Source organism: Megalops cyprinoides, chromosome 2, assembly GCF_013368585.1.
Source record: "Megalops cyprinoides isolate fMegCyp1 chromosome 2, fMegCyp1.pri, whole genome shotgun sequence".
In the NCBI taxonomy this organism is placed as follows: domain Eukaryota; kingdom Metazoa; phylum Chordata; class Actinopteri; order Elopiformes; family Megalopidae; genus Megalops; species Megalops cyprinoides.
The window spans coordinates 65,912,600-65,933,534 of NC_050584.1; the positions used below are offsets into that span (position 1 = coordinate 65,912,600).

The 20,935-nt window shown below is 42.4% G+C and overlaps 2 protein-coding genes across 2 annotated transcripts in view; both read right to left on the minus strand.

Moving 5' to 3' along the window:
* The window catches only part of LOC118773618, a 34,616-nt gene extending 30,356 nt beyond the window's left edge, over positions 1 to 4,260 (minus strand). Inside the window, 1 exon segment of the mRNA XM_036522634.1 lies at positions 4,206 to 4,260. Within this exon segment, the coding sequence (XP_036378527.1) occupies positions 4,206 to 4,260 (55 nt within the window).
* The window catches only part of LOC118773258 (NACHT, LRR and PYD domains-containing protein 12-like), a 104,503-nt gene extending 86,616 nt beyond the window's left edge, over positions 1 to 17,887 (minus strand). The window contains exons 1-4 of the mRNA XM_036522110.1: positions 17,834 to 17,887; positions 15,908 to 17,690; positions 15,149 to 15,322; positions 14,117 to 14,290 (exon numbers count right to left, since the gene is read on the minus strand). Of these exons, the coding sequence (XP_036378003.1) occupies positions 14,117 to 14,290; positions 15,149 to 15,322; positions 15,908 to 17,690; positions 17,834 to 17,855 (2,153 nt within the window). The 5' untranslated portion in view covers positions 17,856 to 17,887. The remainder of the gene's footprint in view (positions 1 to 14,116; positions 14,291 to 15,148; positions 15,323 to 15,907; positions 17,691 to 17,833) is intronic.
* Between the last annotated feature and the right edge of the window lie 3,048 nt (positions 17,888 to 20,935).

A 20,935-nucleotide genomic window follows, 5' to 3' on the forward strand; every position in this document is an offset into this window, starting at 1 on the left:
CATTTCATGCAGGTTGTAGGTAAACAGAAATCACTGCAATACCTTAGATTACAGCAAACAGGGATTAGCAATGTGCCTGAGAGCTGTTTGACTTGTTTGTCTTTGTCTAGTTCATGTTGTTTTAGGTCCTCTTTAGTTCTATTGACAGATTACTCATTGCTATCAATAAATGAGTTATGGTATATAGTGTATTATTCAAAATACCACTGGAATTTTCTTCTAGGCTGTCACAGTCTAATAAAGGTGATGTATTTCTGCAACTCTTTATATGCTGTTTCTTCCAATTTAAAGAGAGACTTAGAAAAGGAAAGTTTCCAGACATACCTGGCTGGAACAGCAACTCTCTCCCTGGTCCCAGTCTTCCCAGCAAGCAGCAGCTCTCTGTAAAAGCACTGCAGTCTGTAACACTCACAGACAATCCCACAGAATGGAGCCTCTTCTGGTAGAGTCTGTGTTCTTAATGCAGGGAGTGAAAGTGAAAGTGTTTGTGCCTCCTTTGTCTCCCTGAGTGCCAGTATGTGCCTTTTTTGTTGCATTTTACAAAGAGTACTTTTTTCACTAAGTATTTGGGGTGATTCATTTTTCATGTGTTGTCATAATCTTTTTAAATAGTATATTGGTAAGTCTGCATCATACCATATTGCCATCTGTGTCCTTCTCTGTTTCCCTCTTAGTCCACAGAGTCCTCTCCTGTCTCTGAAGTGGAAAAATAATTATTATCTTTGGATATGAACAAGATTTCATTTGTACCTTTTTTGCTTGTCCCCCTTCATTCCCCTGACTGTGGAATCTCTTCCTGTACTTTGAGCTTGCATCACCGCTGGCATCCCCTGCGCTCATGCAGAGGATGAATGCAATCCTCTGATACACTCACATCCCAACCCACTACCATGTTTTACACTACAAGTCCCACAGTGCACCAGGAGAGCAAGCACTGAACTGAGGATTGGTACATCTCCCTCAAGTCATCTGAGTGACTCACAGGGTGCTGAGAGTGGAGTGATGAGGGGACCCTGGCCAGCGTAACCCTCCCTACCCCAGCGGGACGAGGCCAGTTACACTGTGCCACTGCACAATTCCTGTGTGCTAAATGACACAGCTCAGACCCAAACCCAGGTCTGGGCTGTAGGACTGAGCCTCTCAGAAGCTCCAAATTATCTTCATTTTATCTCTTCCATGTGGAGTTCGCAAAGGTGTAGAAATATTAAATGCATTAAATTCAATGAATTTAATACATTTAATATTTTTTATTGATTAAATAAATTTAAACAATAAAAGTCTTGTTTACAGAATCAAGACAATTTCGCATATGTGACTCCTTTCTTGGCAATATCAAGGCCTACATTCCATGTGTCATAGCTCTAATCATGGAATTTAGACTCTGTTACTATGCAGATATTTCACAATCTACATGATATCATTTATTCATCACACAGTATTGCTCAGTATAAACAACAGTAATATTCCTAATCAGACTGTTGCTATCTATTACATTTAACATACAAACATTTCCCTCTCTTATCTGGATGCACAGAAGTATAAAGGATGTTTAAAATGATCACACTTTGCAGGCATGGTGGGAATGCTGTGTTTCTGGTCAGATTGGAGCGGCATGCCTGCACAGAGCCTTCTGAGAAGAGGGTGTGGAGGAAGAAGACACAGGTATTCTGAAGGTAAATCAGGTTGATAAAGGTTTTAGTATGAAATCAGCATTAATAATCCATACCTCCCCATGTCTTCTACTAATATAAAACAATACCTGCCTTTGCACTGTTACAGGTACCAGTCAGGTCTGTGTATTGTATATTTTGATTAACAGCCCACCTCTACTATTCAAACTGTGGAAGCAGAGGGTCTGTTTCTGCAATGCTGGTTTAATAAGAAACCTGTAAGTGTGGCTGTTTAAATTAGCTTTCAGACGGTTTCTGCCTCCTGCCGCCTTGTAGATTCTGCATTTCATGCAGTTTGGAGGTAAACCGAGATCGCAGTGCCTTAGAGCTGTTTGACTGGTGTCTGTTTTCCTGGTTCATGGTGTTTACCGTCCTCTCTACTCGTACAAGCAGATAAGTTATTCTTGTTTTGAATGAAAAATGTTAAAATTATAGACATTAAATAGGTTTGATTCTTTAAAAAAGTTTTTTAATTTAGACCAGACATCTTTTATTGATAGATTACTCATTGCTATTGGTAAAGGAATTATGGAATATGGTGTATAGTTCACCATAATAATAACAGTGGAATTTAGTTCCTGACTGTCACAGTCTATTTAAGGTAATGTATTTCTACATAGCTCTTTATGTTGCTTGTTCCAATTTAAAGTGAGGTATAGAAAAAGGGTTTCCACACATACCTGGGTGAAACAGCACCTCTCTCCCTGGTCCCAGTCTTCCCAGCATACAGCAGCTCTCTGTAGAAGCACTTAAGTAACACTCACAGACAATCCCACAGAATGGAGCCTCTTCTGGTAGAGTCTGTGTTCTTGATGCAAATGCAGGGAGTGAAAGTGACAGTATTTGTGTGTCCTGTGTTTCCCTGAATGCCAGTATGTGCATTTTTCTCTCTGTAGGGTTTTATGTAAAATACTTCCCTCTGTCTTTTTTCAGTAATTATTCAGGTTGAAGCCTCTTTAATTCTCACAAGTCAGAATGAGGGGATCCAGATCAGAGGACAGAGGCCGAGCAGATGACCAGACTGGACATGAATCATGTTAATTTTCATAAACTGGTGTGATTTTCCAAGCAAACATATCCAGTGTTTCCTACATTCTTTTCCATAACTTGGTACTGTGTGTGTGTTATTACATCCGAAGTTACATCATAATCTTCAAATTGAATGTGAGGTTTAGCAATCTAGTGACTTTGACAGTAAAATGGCAGTAAAGGTTAAAGGACGCTGAAGTGGGAGAAAGGACACCTGCCATTGGCCTGTGCTGCATTCCTTTCGTTGGCACAACTAGTATTTCGGTACTGGTGATCGCAACTGTCGGTACCTAAAAAAGGGGTAACGATAATTACTTTGGCTAGCTGGGTCTGACTTTGTGTGTACCCCCCCCCCCCCCACCCCCACCCAACAACATTCTTGACCTTATGAAATGGCAACTCCCGCAAACATGGAGCTGTGAGCTGATTGGTTTTTTTTGGAGTTTCTGTTTGAGTTGTATTATGTTGGGTCTGTTCTTGATTTGGTTTTTGTTTCTTTCCTTTCAGTAGGTGCTGAGGTTCTCCTGGGGGGGAGGCTAGGCTAGGCACTCGGTGGTGAGGTCCCGTCACTGCATGATTTGCTTATATGTTGCACTGGAGTTCACAGAAGGTACACCTCTGTTTTTTTTCTTTGAAGCACTTGTGTGAGTGTTTCACTTCTGGACACACACTACTGTAGTCTGCCTCCCCGTGGCTGACCGAGGCCCTCTCCGCATTGGCATTTTAATGTACTCTTTTAATAAAGTAAAATTTTAACTTGTACTGTAGCACGAACAAATAAAATTGTGTTGTATTTTTGGAAGCAGCGTCTCTGTCCTCTCTCAGTGGGTGAACCTGTGTGTCTGGCATGTCCTCCTAGGGTTGATTGGACTGGTGTTGACCCCTGTGCATATTTCCCTGGGTAGCAGTCCCAGGGTGGCGTAGTTGGTACCCCCCTGGTCATACTTTTAACCACCCCCCCCCCCCCCCCCCCCCCCCTTTTTGTACTCGCCACACATAGGTACACAAACAAGAGCAGAAACACATCATACAGGGTAAACGAGACACATGGTGTTTCATCCCAGATGGTCCCCAGTTTCTGAATTGGCAAAACTCTTGAGTCCATCACTGATGGGCAGCTGTAAGTCAGTGCTGTGTATCTGACACTCATCTGTGACTCTGCTGCTATATCTATCTTTGCCATCACACTACAGCAGCCTTGCAGAAACACGCTTCCGCATGCCAGTTCATGGGGAAGTACTGAAATAAACAGAAAAATACTGGAGCTTCATGGGAGGGAGGAAAAACTAAATATTTCCATCTCATTGGGAATATCCCCCATCTAGTCTGTGGGTCATGGTTTAGTAAGTGAGCACTAAACTCTTTGTATCAAGTACCTTTGTTTTACAGGAGCCATTGTGTAATATAGTCTCCTTATCTAATTGTCCTGAACGTGAATCTCATAAAACCAGTTTGCTTTACTCTCTGAGCTACAAACCTTCAGTGGCTCCCAGCCAGAGCCCTGACCTGCCAGCTCTACTTCCTCCTCCATCTGCTCCTCCTTTCTTTGTTGTTGACCCATCCTCCTCTTTGACTCTACTTCCTCCCTTGATAACTCCTACCTTCATCCCCCCTTCTTCCTCTCTCTTCCCCTCCTCTTCATCCTCATCCTCTGCTCTTCCTCTTCCTCACCATTACCCTCCCACTCTGCACTTCACACATATGCTCCTGCGCTGTGACCACAATGACATAGGAAAATCAGTGCAGCACAATGTATTAATTGATGCAAAGTTATGTTTTTTTGTCAGACTTTACTTGTATGTGTATTGCCTTATGTAAACTGAAGTTATAATATAGAGAGCAATCTAGCTAATCTATATGGCACAATAATCTTTCCTGTTTGTCAGCTGAACCTGTTAACTGGATCAGCTCATCTGGCGGTGTGCTACTCACTCTGGCCATTAGGTGGCGGTAAATACTGAAGCAATATGCGTGAGCAGCTCCTCAAGAGATGTTAGCTTGATTTGAACATTAAGGTTTATTATCGAATTCTTCAGAAACACACACACACACACACACACACACACACACACACACAGTAAATAAACAAATGTATTTTACTCTGTTGTTGAGTTCATGCCAATGCAAACAAAATTGAACTAGCACTGAGACAAACAGAAAAAAAGAAACAAATTGCATAAAAGATACATTGCTTTTGAAGAGAAGAGGAGGGCATGTCATAAAGTTACTCCATGTTCAGGCAGTACTGCAGTTGAAGGTAAACAGAAATTATTGTCACAGAAGATTAGATTACAGTTAACAGCACTCAGCATTGGAGCTGACAGAGAGAGTCCAGTGGAGACCTCTGTAGAGGATAGAGGCTGCAGCAGAATATAACCCCCCGTCTTCCAAATATGACTGCCTACACTCGCTCAGACATGGCCTTGGCTGCAAGAGTTTGGACCTGTCTTAAGCCTAACACTTTAAGTGAATGCTGATATAATGACTGCAGATGAGCTCTTCCAGGTGACTGTTAGCCACTATTTGTATGGTAACATGATGGAATTTGGCATCATTGGATATGTATTATTGTTTGGTGCCATAAAACACGATTATCCTAATGTAATTAAGAAAATCTTGCCTTTATACATAATTTCTTGGTTCTACATTTGATGTAGAATTATGAATATCTGCTAACAGTTCATTTACTGTAATTTTGCCAGAACATTTTTTTATTTGTTCTTCTGCATTTTGGGACATTTGTGGTTGATGATAAATCTAGTTACTTTTTAGATAACAGAACATTTCTCTTGCTAAATCTATAGTAACTTTTCAGACCAGTTGTAGGTGGCTCAAGTGGAGGCATTAGTATGTTAGAACGGACATGATTAGTTATTCTTATGGGGTCTGCAGGGAAAGTATGCATTTGTTTAGGTGTGTACAATCACCACATCTTGTCCACAATCTCAGGTGTAAAGGTAAATACAGAATGTATTTAGGACAAACTGAACTGTCTACAGTGGTCAATGCCTTTTTCTTACAAAGGACCAAGTGACTAAAATCTAGAACTGTTGGAGATCTTGGTCTTTGGTGGTGGGATGTTTCTGGTGGTTTCCGGGAAGTTTGCTTCTATGCTCCCTTATTCCTATTTCAGGGATGATTCTGAGTCACCTCTCCTCAATCACCGTGGAGTGGAACAGCGCTTAATGCTGGAGGCATCTTTTCCGACTTTTCCAACCAGAAGGGGGACAATAGAAAGGCAGTTGGCAGGGAGCAGTCCTACCCTAATGTGCTTCACCTGTGATTTAAAATGTTTTTATTGTGTGAAATCAGATCAGATCAGGCAATGAGTCATTTTGATGCAGAGCCCATTGTAACATGTAGAATGCATATGAAAATTCACTCATTTATTAAGGTCATTACATTAGATTATCAGTATGGTAATATAAAATTGCAGACTTATACATTGCAGTTTTCAATGGTTAATTGTTAACAACATTTGAAACACCTTACACCAAAGTATTTATTTAAATATATGCATAACATAAATTACAGCTAATAGCATTCAACCTGGACCTGCACAGAGACAGGTGTCCTCCAGGACACAGGAGACCATTGCATTAACCGCAAACCCAGGATAGAGGGGCTCAGTGAATTTTGTGTGGAATGTGTGCAGGAGGGTCAGAGTGTCAGAAGAGACGCTGTAGAAGGACAGAGTGCCGGCCAGTTTACATACACTCCTACTCTACAAGACTGGAAGAGCAAGGGCCAGATAAGAGATTCCTCTTTACTCCATCAGAGGGAGTAGCTGTCCTCACAGAAAGGCCAGCACCAGGACTTGCTGTTGTGTCAAAGTGCCTCCATCCTCTCCTTTCCCGCTGATTAATTTATATGCCACTCCTGTAATCGCCCACATCTCACTCCGCTCAGCTCCCCGCTAACAGCACCCAGGCAGACCCCCTCAGTTTGGGGGTTATATATTTTTGGATGATCAGGGTATGGCTGCTCCTGTCTCCTCTGTGTCATCTCCTCAGGGAGAGGCAGGACTCTGTGTGCTGTCTTCTGGTTCAGTGTGAGACAGGCATCTGCAGATAAGGGGGTGAATGGAGAGAGAAATACATTATACACTAAAATGTACACCCTGACTTGATTATTCATTCAAAAGAAATTGATGCTTGAAATTGGCATATTTATAAAACTAACACCTCTAAAGTGTGTCATCATGCATGTGTGTCCAAAGAAGGATGTTTCATTGATAAATGCACAGATCAAAATTAGTGGTATTCCTAAGTACCTCCAAAAGAATCTTAGGAGAATAATCCTCCCTCAATCCTCCATTGTTCAACCATTCTGGAACTTTATGAAAACTTCTAATGCCCCTGGTTACACCACAGCCAAAAGCAGGATAAGCACAGAACCTGTGCATTTGTAGCACTGATCGTCATAGTTGAACTTTGAGAGTGCTCCATGTCAGGGAACATATTGACAAATTGGTAGATGGCTATATAAATGGTCATGTGATCACAGGAGTATCCGTTACCAAAAGATAGAGGATACTGTCGAGTGTCTTGGTGAGCAAGTACAAAAACAGGGCAACTGTTTCTGAGGGTTTCTTTCCTTGGGAAAGTGGCATCTTGAGGATACGATGCATACAATGTATAAAACTCACTATTCAGTGTTGGCTGTATGAATTTTGTGTTCATGGCAAAGCTACAAGAGAAACTGTAACAGAAACAAAAGTAAAATAAGTTCTAGAGATTTGTCAAACCTCATCACTGTCAGACCTGCCTCCAGCCTGCCTCCAACTCCCTGTTCAGCCACGCCCAGGCTCTGAGTCACCTGAGTTTTAAATATACCTGCAGCAAATTCACCTAATCACCACTGGGGGATTTAAGGACTGCTCTTTGTCGTGCAATTTGGATTGTTTGTTCTACTGATGGGAATAACGGCTCTTTGAAGGGAGCCGGATCTTATGGCTCGGTTCCTTTCCGAGAGCCGTTCAAAAGAACAGCTAATCATTCTTTTAGGGGGCGGGGATTACTAGGTTTATCTGCAAAATAATCATATCACATAATGATACTCATATTGCCAGACCTAATGTCATTGTGTATTTGTGCTTTACAACGTAACGGCCATTAAACAATCACAAGGCAAAAAAATCTCTCTCCCTCTCTCTGTCAGGGCTCAGGCGCAGACAGCGGAATAGGGTGCACAAAGCGTAATTTAATAAAGCCGACACGGGGAATCCAGAAAAAGTAGTCAAAACAGGCAAAGTCAGAAAACCAGAAAAGCACGGCTAACAATACCAAAAACCGGATCCAAAAATGTGGTCAAGAAAACAGGCAAGAGAACAGGAAAAACAGCTTGTAGCAACACAGACAAACTGAGACAAACTCACAATGAGACATGAAACAAACGGGGAATATATAGGGCAAGGCTGATGACAAAATGGGGTTCAGGTGTGCAGGTAGGCGGGTGGAGCCAGTCAGGTGACCAGGTGGGCGGAGACGGGGCGGAGAGCAGGGCAGGGCTGGAACACAGGGAAAAACAAAAGCACATGGACAGGGAAAACAAAAACAAAAACAAAAACAAGCCCGGTTAAGGAGCCGCAGTCCTGACACTATCTCTCTCTCTCACTCACTCACTCACTCACTCACTCAGCAGGGATCAAACCAACCATTTAGTTACAATTCCTGCTCCATAACCACTATGCTACACTGACTGAACTTGCATGCACTGAAATTGGGTGCAACAATAAAATGAACAGCTCTCAAGTACAACTCGGATCCCTTCAAAAGATCCCTTTCAAAAGACTCGGATCGGTCGCCAGCGTAACATCACTAGTTTGTTCAGACTCCTGTTTTGCTCTCCATGTTTTTTGACCCTGGCTTGCGTTTTTGACCATTCTCGAAGATTCTGATTTGGATTTGTTTGACTCTTCATTAAAGTACAGGAGCTCTGCACTTGAGTCTTCTGACTCTTTCATTACAATCAGCATTTTGGCACTGTGTCTCAGTGCTGAGATTGGATCTTGGACATCATAATCTAATATAATGGCATAACAATTCTTACAAACGTAGTTTCTTAACCAGATTGCAATGTGCAGTATATCAGTAAAGCCCCCTAAGGAACTAGGGGCTTTACTGATATACATATATTTGAGCTGATAGCTGAGACCAGCACTTCACAGCATTCCTTACTGAGGTTACAGCTGTTCAGCCTGGAAACGACATCATGTCACATCACATAATTCCACACAACCTCCCTTGCCCCCACACAACCTACAGGAGCTGGGCATGGCTCTCCTGTTAGAGTTACTGCCTGTCCCTTAGTTACAATTAATTGTTTTCAACCATTAATCTTTATATTAAATTGAGAGCTGTGTTGACAGCAGTTATTTTAATTACCACACAACCCTCCTGCTCCCATACACCCTACAGGAGCTGGGTGTGGCTCGTCTGTGAGACTTCCAGCCGACTCCTCCAGTGTGACTGGGTGTGTTCATGAGACTCAAAACTCTTTAGAAATAAGAATATGCTGGCAAAAGGCTGACAAAATGAGAAGCCCATGCTTACACATGTGCATTTTTCTGCCATAATAACAGCTGAGGTGTGAGTGAAAATGACTCCTGATTTTCATGGACTCTTCGTTTTCAAACGAGACTGCAGTTTCCACCTGTCCTACAGATAATTTGTCAGCCTGCGCTCAGCTACATTTCTTGAATTACGAAGATTACAGACAAAGACACGTTTTATTTCTTTACAGTCTACAACTTTACTTTCACCAGAGTATTTTCCATCCTCTGTGTTGTAACTGTATTCAGGGCCTTGCAACATTGGCCAAAATGAAAAGCAGAACTCACAGGGCATTTCTGGAGGCTTTGATCACTGGCAGCAGCCTCAAAAGACCTTCATCTGATCTGATATATTTCAAAGTAAGTCAAACACATCCAGCTGTTTGTGCAGTATTACCTTCCTTGTGGTTTTCTAAGGTATTTGTCACGGTTTTTTTCCTTCTACTGTTTTGGCGTCAGCAAAGGTGCCGCATACCTTCACAAAGCTCTCATTCCAATTGTCACTGATTTCAGCTCTGTAAGCGTATGTGCAGAAGGTGGATATGGGAGGGAACGAAAACTGTGACAATTGTTTGGGTTCATTTTCATTAAAAAGCATAGCCTAATATGGATTATTTTGTATATCTGATTATTATATTCTGTGAGCATGGGGCAACCGACGGGGTCACTCCTCTCAAACACAATCCCTGTCTGTACTGGTCCCTCAGTGGCAGAATGAACTCCCCATGGGTGAGACTGCATCTCGGTTCCACCTCAATCCCTGTCCCCTAACACCTACCACTTGTAGTACTTGCTGTTTATTTTATGTGTAGTATTCTGATATGTTCTGGATTCTGTTATCTAGTGACTGATGTGTGGCATACTTGGCTTCCCTTATCTAGTCAGGTTGCACAAGTTAACTGGTGGTAGGGCTTGAATAGTGTTATGCTCACACTCACTGGTCTAAGAGTGCTGTCTAGCGCTGGTGCTCATTCAACATGAATGGATACACCTGTGTTCTATTGTGCTGGAAGTTGCTCCGGATAAGAGCGTCTGCTAAATGAATGTAATGCAATGTAATCTTGTTGGCTTCACTATAAATTTTGCAAACTGAACAAGACAGGTTGAGTGACGTGTAATATCAGGTCATGTTCAATTTAAACAGATGAGGCCGGGGCTCCCAAGTAGTGCAGTGGTGAAGGCACTCCTCTTGAGCTCAAGCTGAGCTATATGGCCCGGGTTCAACCTCGGCTGTGCCATCAGCCGATCATACCCAGCAGCCCACAGCAGTGGAACGAATAGGCTTTGCTCTTCCGGAGATATCGGTGGGCGTGTCAGCTGGGGCTGCTCATCTCACCACTCTCAGACACCCTGCGATTCCTCAAGAACCTAAGAGTCACTCAGATGCCGTCCGTGGAGCTGCCCCTATCCTCCAATGGGTGCCCACTCTGCCGTGCGGCATGCCAACTTGAAATGCTGAAAAATAGCTGTCGGCTCTTACGGTCTTCCCTGAAACCCCCTGCACTAATCACTCAGTCATTCAATAGTTTATAAATCTTCCTCAGCTCCCTTCTAGAGATAATGTATTGCTTCATTAGATGTGGGCAGTTTAGTATTGATAACATCTACAATTGATAACACTTGAACTCTAAAGTGATGAAAATGCATTTTTGAACTCATGGACTCAAGGTTCCACACTGGCATATACTATAGTTTTATTGTGTGAGCGAAAGCAGTAAATCTGTTTTTAATGTGTGTTTTTCCCATCTCAACTTCCTCCTCATACTGCTCTATGCATTTCCTCATTTTAGATGTGAACACATTCACTAAATCACACATTAAACAAGCTCATAACAGGCCAGCTGTATGACATTGTGTTAGGAGGGAAGGTTCGTTTGGATAAATTTGTTTTATTTCCTTTTTTTGGAAAATGTGTCACAACCAGACTTCTACATATCTTCTTCCATCATGGTTTCTATTGACAAACTGTTACTGGGCAGCAGTGTAGCCCAGTAGTAAGGGGCAGGGGTCGTAACTGAGAGGTTGCTGGTTCCATTCCCCGGTGGGGCACTGCTTCTGTACCCATGAGCCAGAATTGTCTCAGTAAATATCCAGCTGTATGAAATATAAAAACTGTAACCTATGTAAGTCACACTGGATTACAGTGTCTGCTAAATCACAGTAAATGTAACGTAAACTTCCGAACATAACGCAAAGTTCAGTCCCCATTGGAAAGATGTGTGCAGTATGTCCAGAGCTCTTTGCTCACTCCTTCCTCTTCTCACCGTATACAGGTTCACTTGGCTCTGTAATGCATTCCTGAGGTTTCACCTGTCACTTTCATGCTGATGACACCCAGCCGTTTCACAGGTCTCATCACGCACCTTGGCTTCTCCACATCCAGGCTCCAAATCGTCTCCCTCTGACTTCCGTGACCTCACTGTCACTCTAGAGAATGTTATGGTGTCACCCCCCCCAGACAGCTAAGAGCTTCGCAGTGACATGCGTTCCGACGTGGTCAGCTGTGTCCTGTATGCACCACCTTTCAAATGCCTCATTTTTTCAGAGATGCCAGTACAGACACCTCTAGTGGTGGAGGCTTGCAGCTACCTGATCAAAGATTTTTTTTTTAAATTTCCATTGGCACAAAACATGTGAAATATGTGAATTATATTTATATTTTTACATTTACTACAACATTTTTTCAGATAATATCCATTGTATTTATTCTTTATGTTTTCAGTAATTATGTTAAGATTACAAAATCATGTTGGAAAAACAAATCAAGGGAACATGTTTGGTGAGAGGAAGAGGGTGTAGCTAAAAACTAGAAGATAATCTAATCGATAGCGGGGGCTAAGCGGGCCCCGGCACTGAGGTTTCCTTACAAGTTACAATGCTGGGTGTGTGTCTAACAAAACTCTTTCCCCAGGTTTAATTTATAAGAGACTAACTCCTGGGTGCCCTTTAGCTGTACTCCTCTCTCCAGCTCAGTTCCACAAAGACACAGATCCCTCTTTCTCTCCCTGTATCCCTCCCACATTTACCATCTATTTGTGTCACAGGTTGAGCTGGTTCACTAGCATAGGTGAGCTTGGGCAAGAATATGAATTCCTACAAGAACGCAGGTGTTCCTCCAGGACACAGGAGTCTATTCCAGCTGGCACAGGGACACTGAGGAGACAGGTGTTCCTCCAGGACACAGGAGTCTATTCCAGCTGGCGCAGGGATACTGAGGAATGAGGTCCAACACTAAACCCGGGGTAGAGGGGCTCAGTAAATGTGGTGTGGAATGTGTGCAGGAGGGTCAGTGTGTCAGAGGTGACGCTGTAGAAGGACAGAGTGCCGGCTGACCAGTCCAGATACACTCCTACTTTGCGGGAGTGGGGAGCAGGTGTGTCAGTGGGCTGTTTATTGTGCCAAACACAGTATAATCCATCATAGTAGGACCAGCACCAGGACTTGTCATTGTGTCCAAGGAGACTATCATCACCTATTCCTTTCCTGCTGATTCCTTTATATGCCACCCCTATACGAGCCCAACTCCCACTCCACTCAGCCTCCAAGTAGCAGCGCCCAGACAGACCCTTTCTGCACAGCACTTGATGCCAGTAGTTAAATCTCTCAGGGTGATCAGGATATGGCTGCTCCTTTTTCATCCATGTCACCTTTCTGTTCCCCACAGACAAATACAATTTTTTGTACGCTGTGTTGGGGTCCAGTGTGAGCTGACAGGCATCTGCAGAGAAAACACAGGTAAGTGGAAAGAATAGAGCAAGCATATAAAGCGTAGCTTCAGCATGAGCCATTTTGTGATGTACATATTTGACTTCCTGATTCAAATAAATTGTAAACTTGTGATTCAGTAAAAGTCTAAATCATTTTTGAGAAAGTAAACCTGAACTGTAGAACAAGGTGGTGTAATTCTGCTACAATCCTCCAGGAGTCACTAGAGGGTAGATCTTCCCTCCTTCCAGCAACAATGGACTTATTCCTTAAACTTAATTAGAACATTTAGCGCATGAGCATGATATTTTTCAGTCCTTTCTCGAGACTGTTTTTAGAAACTGCTGATATGACCAAAATACTGTGCAAGAGTCAAAACTGGTGTCAGAATTAAAAGACATTGTGGTTATTTTGCATTGGTCTCTAGATGTGATGTTAACCTGATAGAGAAGAAATAGTCAGAATTTCCTGAATATCTCAATATCTCAATTGCAGATGCTGTGAACACATCTAAAACGTTCTGTTGAAATGAATTATTTTGTTATAATAAACTTACATTTCCTTGGGCCTGGTTTGATCCTGAACTCTCCGCCATGGTCCACACTGCAGGAAGACCAGAAGAACAGACAGTGATTGAGTAACACACAGCCTGTCTGTGAAGTGCAGTGTGGAAACTCAGAGCCATGTGACAATGGGAGAGCTCCACACACTGCCAGGACTTTCCTGTTTTTATACTGATGCAGTGTTTATAAGATTATAGTGTAACATTTATCATGAGATAATAACTCATAATAACTCACTTCAGTTTCAGAAGTTTACATTTGTGGTCCTCCAGTCCAGCAGAGAGCGCTCTCATCCCTGAGTTTCCTGGGTGATTGTAGCTCAGATCCAGCTCTTCCAGATTTGTGGGGTTTGAACGCAGAGCTGAAGCCAGAGAAACACAACCTCTCTCTGTGACTCCACACAGTGACAGCCTACAGAGAAAAAGAGAAAAGAGTTTCATTCTCCCTTCTCTGAACACAGATCAGATCAGAGGAAAATGACTGCTTTTGTTATTTTATAACAAACATTATTTTATAATGTTTTAGTATTTTTGTGTTCTTTTGCTAAACCTACTATATCAGTCCACCCTCTCTACGAAGCCCCCTGAAGGACTGACCTCAGTGTCTCCAGTTTACAGTGTGGATTCCCCAGTCCAGCAGAGAGCAGCTCCACTCCTGAATCCTGCAGGTCATTGTCACTCAGGTCCAGCTCTCTCAGACTGGAGGAGTTAGAGCTGATAGCTGAGGCCAGCGCTTCACAGCATTCCTTAGTGAGGTTACACCTATTCAGCCTGGAAAGGATATTGCAAAATATTGGGACTGAAGTTAGTCATGCTGGGATTTTATTAGGTTAGCAGGGTATAACCTGTATTTATTTTCAGAAATATAGATTTTTCTGTCTTTTTCCCTTTTTGTCCCATGTCACATCAGCTAGCCATGACCATCACAGATTATTCTGGAATTGTGTAATTTCGTTATTCTTTGAGAATGAAGCAAAATTGCACATTAATATGTCAACTGCTCTTTGAAATGATTATTTAAAATAAGCATTGCTGAGCTTTTTTAACTTTCCTAGCTTCAGTGAGGACAATTCCACTTCTGATCTATACATATACAATTTTGCTGTCATTTTAAAGTACCTTACATGGCCTACCAGACTATCGGTTTGTGATTTTAATGTCTGTGCAGCACACCCATAGAGTACTGATGTCATGCATGGATATTCTGTTCCCATTCAACAAAAAAGAGTATTTGGGACTTGGTTTGGTTCTTGTATTTGCATTTGGTTTTAATTTTGAAGTAACTGATATATTGATGAGTGCCAGCATTTATTATTTGGACTGTCATTGCAAACATGTGTGATATTCTTCACTGACGCTGAGAAAATCTACTTGACTTTGGTATAACTCTCATATTACCGTAAATTTAGCATAAACCTGCACTCTTTCCAGACTTGCTGAGACATAAACATTCACAACTGGCCCTTCAAAATTGTAACTTGTTGCATTGTGGGAACATAACAACCTACTGATAATTAATTTTTTGGGAGAGAGTAAAAATATAGGTGCGCAAATTTGTAATTTTCCCATTAAAACAGCGAAATAGGAAATAGAATCTTTGAAGTTTTGCTAAATCCTTGAAAAACTGACCTCAGTATCTCCAGTTTACAGTGTGGACTCCCCAGTCCAGCAGAGAGCAGCTCCACTCCTGAATCCTGCAGGTCATTGTCACTCAGGTCCAGCTGTCTAATTCTGGAAGAGCTTGAGCTGATAGCCTCAGCCAGCGCTTCACAGCATTCCTTACTGAGATTACAGTTGCTCAGCCTGCAAAATAAATCATGTCATATCAGATAATTACATACAACCCCCCTGCACCCACACAACCTACAGTGACTCTCCTGTCAGAATTACAGCTTTGCTCAGGTGTCTGGATGTGTTAATGGACATCATACCCACACAGAAATTACACAGATACACAGATTTTTATAAATTAAGGGTTACAGCTGTTCAGCCTAGAAAGGAAATCAAGCTTTTCACATAATCACATATGATCCCCTCTCCTCACACACAATTGCAGTCACTAACTAAGTATAAGTAAGTCTAACTACATAATTAAGAACTGATTGGACATACTAGAGCAATACAAACACCATGTACTTACCAAAAGTACATGTACTTACCAAAAATTACTCCTTATGTAGAAAAGGAATATGCATTCAGTGTTAGAGATCCATATATTATAATTGCTCTAAACTACATTTTTAAAATTGTCATTGATAATTGCAGCATGAAATTTAGTCCATTAGAATTTGTACCTGGACAGATATCTGTTGTAACTGTCTCTTTCCCAATATTGTTATTGTATTTACAGACATGCAATATTAAACTTAAAAGTAAAACAGAACTTACAAGGCAGTTCTAGAGGTGTTGATCACTGGCAGCAGTCTCAGAAGACCTTCATCTGATCTGATGTATTTCTTCAAGTCAAACACATCCAGCTCCTCTTTTGATGTTAGCAACACAAAGACCAGAGCTGACCACTGTGCAGGTGAGAGGTTCTCTCTTGAAAGACCTCCTGAGCTCAGGTAACTTTGGACCTCTTCTACCAAAGAATGTTCATTCAGTTCATTCAGACAGTGGAACAGATTGATGGACCTCTCTGGAGACGGATTCTCCCTGATCTTCTTTTTAATGTGCTGAACGGTTTTCTCAATGTTCCGTGAGCTGCTTCCTGTCTGTGTCAGTAGGCCTCGTAAGAGAGTCTGATTGGAGTCCAGTGAGAGGCCAAGAAGGAAGCGCAGGAAAAGGTCCAGGTGTCCATTCACACTCTGTAAGGCCTGATCTACTGCTGTCTTGAGCAACACAGAAAGTTTGGAATATGGGTTGAATCTAAAAAAACCACGACTGAAGGTGTGGTCAAGTACATTTTTGTTTTTGTTTCTGTATGACAGCAGTACATGCAAAGCAGCGAGATACTCCTGAATGCTCAGATGCACAAAGGAGTACACTTTCTGTTTTTGGATCCCAGGCTCTTGTCTAAAGATCTCGGTACACACCCCAGAGTAAACAGAAGCCTCAGTGACATCAATGCCACTGTCTCTCAGGTCTTCCTCATAGAAAATCAGATTTCCCTTTTGCAGCTGTTGAAATGCCAGCTTCCCCAGTTTCAGAATGGTTTTATTAAGTGAATTTGTCTCACTGTTTCCCAGGTACTTTTGATTTTTCACATTTGCCTGAATGAGCAGGAAATTTGTGTACATTTGAGTCAGAGTCCTAGGGATTTCTCCACTGTCTGACTTACCCATCATTTGCTGAAGAACAGTGGCTGCAATCCAACAGAAGACTGGTATGTGACACATGATGTAGAGGCTCCTTGATGACTTTATGTGTGTGATAATTCTGCTGGCCAGATTGCGATCTCTGAATCTCTTCCTGAAGTACTCCTCCTTCTGTGGATTATTAAACCCTCGTATCTCTGTCACCTGGTGGACAAATTCAGGAGGGATCTTATTGGCTGCTGCTGGTCGGGTGGTGATCCAGAGGAGAGCAGAGGAAAGCAGATTCCCCTTAATGAGGTTTGTCAGCAGCACGTCCACTGATGTTGGCTCTGTGACATCATACCAGCTCTCATTATTTTTGAAATCTAAGGGAAATCGACACTCATCCAGACCATCAAAGATGAACACAACCTTCTTACGCTCAATTTTAAAGGATCCAGACTCTTTGATTCCCGGTAAAAAGGGGTGAAGCAGCTGCATTAAAGTGCATTTGTCATTCTTCATCAAATTCAGCTCTCGGAAAGGTAGAGGAAATATGAAATGAACATCCTGATTGGCTTTTTCTTCTGCCCAGTCAAGAATGAACTTCTGCACAGAGACAGTTTTTCCAATGCCAGCAACTCCCTTTGTCATGACAGTTCTGATAAGTTTGTCTTGTCCAGGTAGAGTTTTGAAGATGTCATTGCATTTGATTGGAGTCTCTTGTGTGATGGGTTTGTTGGATATCATCTCAATCTGTCTCACCTCATGTTCATTATTGACCCATCCACTTCCACCCTCTGTGATGTAGAGCTCTGTGTAGATCTTATTCAGAAAGATATGGTTTCCTTGCTCAGCCAGACCCTCGCATATGCATTTATATTTCTTTTCCAGGATATCTTTCACTTCCATAGAAAATGTTGCAAGAAGATCACCTGTAGAGAATAGTTATGTAGGTTTTTTAAAATAGTGCAGAGTGGTGTTGTAACCTATATTTCTGCCCTCACTTATGGTTATTTTTTCTGGTCATTCTCAGGGTTCAGAAGGAGTGTTGCTGACCTGTGAACAATCTACTTACCAGGAACTCCAGGTGTTTCCATGGATGGATCTGTGACCTTTGACTCCCTCTTGGTTTGAGTGTGGGAGGCTACAAAGGATGAAGGGAAGGGAAAATGGTGTTTAGACGTATATGAAGTTCAACCAGTTAAAAAAAAAAAATGTCATTAATATAGAATGGGCTTTTGGTTAATTTTACAAATGCCATGCCACACTCTGGTGGTAGTACTAACCAACCACTAAAAAATCTTTTCAACAAAGAAAAAAAGGATTAAAAATGTTTTTAACAACACACTCACACAAACACACACACAAACACACACACACACAAAGCAATCCATTCCCCTGAAACGATTTAGGTCAGGGAGGAGAAGAACTGGTCCTTGTGTGAGGACAGTTGAGAGTTACTGTAGAACAATGCAACCCTTCTCACCTTTGTTATCAGAGCCAACGGTTATATTGACAGTAAAATCACCCAGAATATTACATCCATCAACCTGTGGTAGCACAGCAGTGCCTCCAGTCTGTGCTGTGATGGAGGGATGAAGAGAAGTTGCTCTCTTTGGACGAGGAGGTTGTTTAACATCTTCCTCTCCTGCTGGACAGAAGGCGGAGGAAAAACAATGCAAAGTGATTCTAATTTGTGCATGACTCACTCTGGTGATGTGCTCTGGTTTTGATTGTGATTCACTGTAGTAATGTAGATTTTGATTTGTGAGTGACTCACTCTTGTGATGTACACTTTGGTGTCTAAGTAACACAGTGTAGTGATTCAGACTGTGACATGACAGGGATTCACTCTAGCTGTGTGGATTCTGGCTTGTGAGTGATTTGCTCTCATGAATTAACTGGAATATTAGAGTGATTCACTCTGCTGATAATTGATGCTAGTGTTTTTGTTCTGGCTGTCAGCTCAACTGGGTGCTGTGCTCCAGATGTCCTGATTTGTGGGGCGGACATTGTGTGGGATATTGGAGGACCAGGTGGACCCAAACAAAAGTGGATGTCCCAACAATAAACAGTTTCACTGTGAGAATTTGTATAATTCAGGCATCCAAAATGAATAAAATCAGACTGTGTCTTTGAAACATGAAGTCAGACCCTGCCAGTTTTTTAGATTAACTCACCTGCAAAATCACCACCATCAGCCTGAGGTAGCCCAGCATTGTCACTATAAGGCACCCTCTTTGGAAGAGGTGGTGGTGCAACATGGTCCTCTTCTACTGGGCAGAAAACAGAGGATAAGTCGTCCAAAAGGGGAATTCTGCATAAGTGACTCACTCTAGTGATTTAGACTCTGGTGTGAGTTACTCACTCTAGAGATTTAGACTTAGGTGTGTGAGTGTCTCTCTCTTGTGATTTAGACTCTGATTTGTAGTCTCTGATGTTTAAGTGACTCCCAAGTAATTTAAACTGTGATGTGTCTGATTCACCCTTGCTATGTAGACTCTAATTTGCGAGTGATTAACTCGAGTGACTACGACTGTGATGTGTGTTTGGCCTGCTCTAGAAATTCAGTGTCTGGTGTCTGAATCATTCTAGTAATGTAGGCTCTGTTGTCTGAGTAACTCCCTCTAGTTATTTGTACTCTGTTGTGTGAGTGGCTCACTCTGGTGATGTGCTCTGGTTTTGATTGTGATTCACTGTAGTAATGTAGATTTTGATTTGTGAGTGACTCACTCTTGTGATGTACACTTTGGTGTCTAAGTAACACAGTGTAGTGATTCAGACTGTGACATGACAGGGATTCACTCTAGCTGTGTGGATTCTGGCTTGTGAGTGATTTGCTCTCATGAATTAACTGGAATATTAGAGTGATTCACTCTGCTGATAATGGATGCTAGTGTTTTTGTTCTGGCTGTCAGCTCAACTGGGTGCTGTTGTCAGGGCTCCGCCCCCTTAAGCCACGGTGTTTTTGTTTTTCCCCGTCCCTGTGCTTTTGTTTTCCTTGTGTTCCAGCCCCGCCCCGCTCCCTGCCTGGTCTACGCCCACCTGATCTCCTCATTACCTGCACCTGCCTGCCTGCTCACCTGCATCCCATTGCCGTGTCACCCCAGCCCTATATCTTCCCTGAGTGTCTCTGTCTTGTTGCTAGTTCGTTTCAGTGATTTTTCCTGTCTCGTCCCCGCATTAGTTTCCGTGATTTGCTTGCTGTCGCCGTTCCTGCCTGATTCCTGACTTCATTTTCTGCCTGCCGATTCGGATTTGTTTGACGCCACTCTGCCTGCCTCGAATACCGTTTCTGGATCTGCCCCCGGACTGCTTCCCCGTGTTTTTGAACCCTGCCTGTCCCTGTACCACGAACTGCCTACCGATTACGATTAAACGCTTAGAACCGTATACCCTGTGGTCCGCGTTTGTGTCCCGATCTCCGATCCTGACAACTGTGCTCCAGATGTCCTGATTTGTGGGGCGGACATTGTGTGGGATATTGGAGGACCAGGTGGACCCAAACAAAAGTGGATGTCCCAACAATAAACAGTTTCACTGTGAGAATTTGTATAATTCAGGCATCCAAAATGAATAAAATCAGACTGTGTCTTTCAACATGAAGTCATACCCTGCCAGTTTTTTTAGATTAACTCACCTGCAAAATCACCACCATCAGCCTGAGGTAGCCCAGCATTGTCACTATAAGGCACCCTCTTTGGAAGAGGTGGTGGTGCAACGTGGTCCTCTTCTGCTGGGCAGAAAACAGAGGAGAAGTCGTCCAAAAGGGGAATTCTGCATAAGTGACTCACTCTAGTGATTTAGACTCTGGTGTGAGTTACTCACTCTAGAGATACATGGTGGTGTGTGAGTGATGCACACAATTGTTTAAGAATCAGGCGTGTCAGTGATTTTGTCGCTGATGTGTCAGTGACTCACTGCCATAATTATATTCTGGTCTCTGAGTGACTCAGTTAAGTGACTTAGACTCTTGTGTGAGTAACTCACCCTAGAGATTTAGTCTTAGGTGTGTGAGTGTCTCTCTCTTATGATTTAGACTCTGATTTGTAGTCTCTGATGTTTAAGTGACTCCCAAGTAATTTAAACTGTGATGTGTCTGATTCACTCTTGCTATGTAGACTCTAATTTGTGAGTGATTAACTCGAGTGACTACAACTGTGTTTGGCCTGCTCTA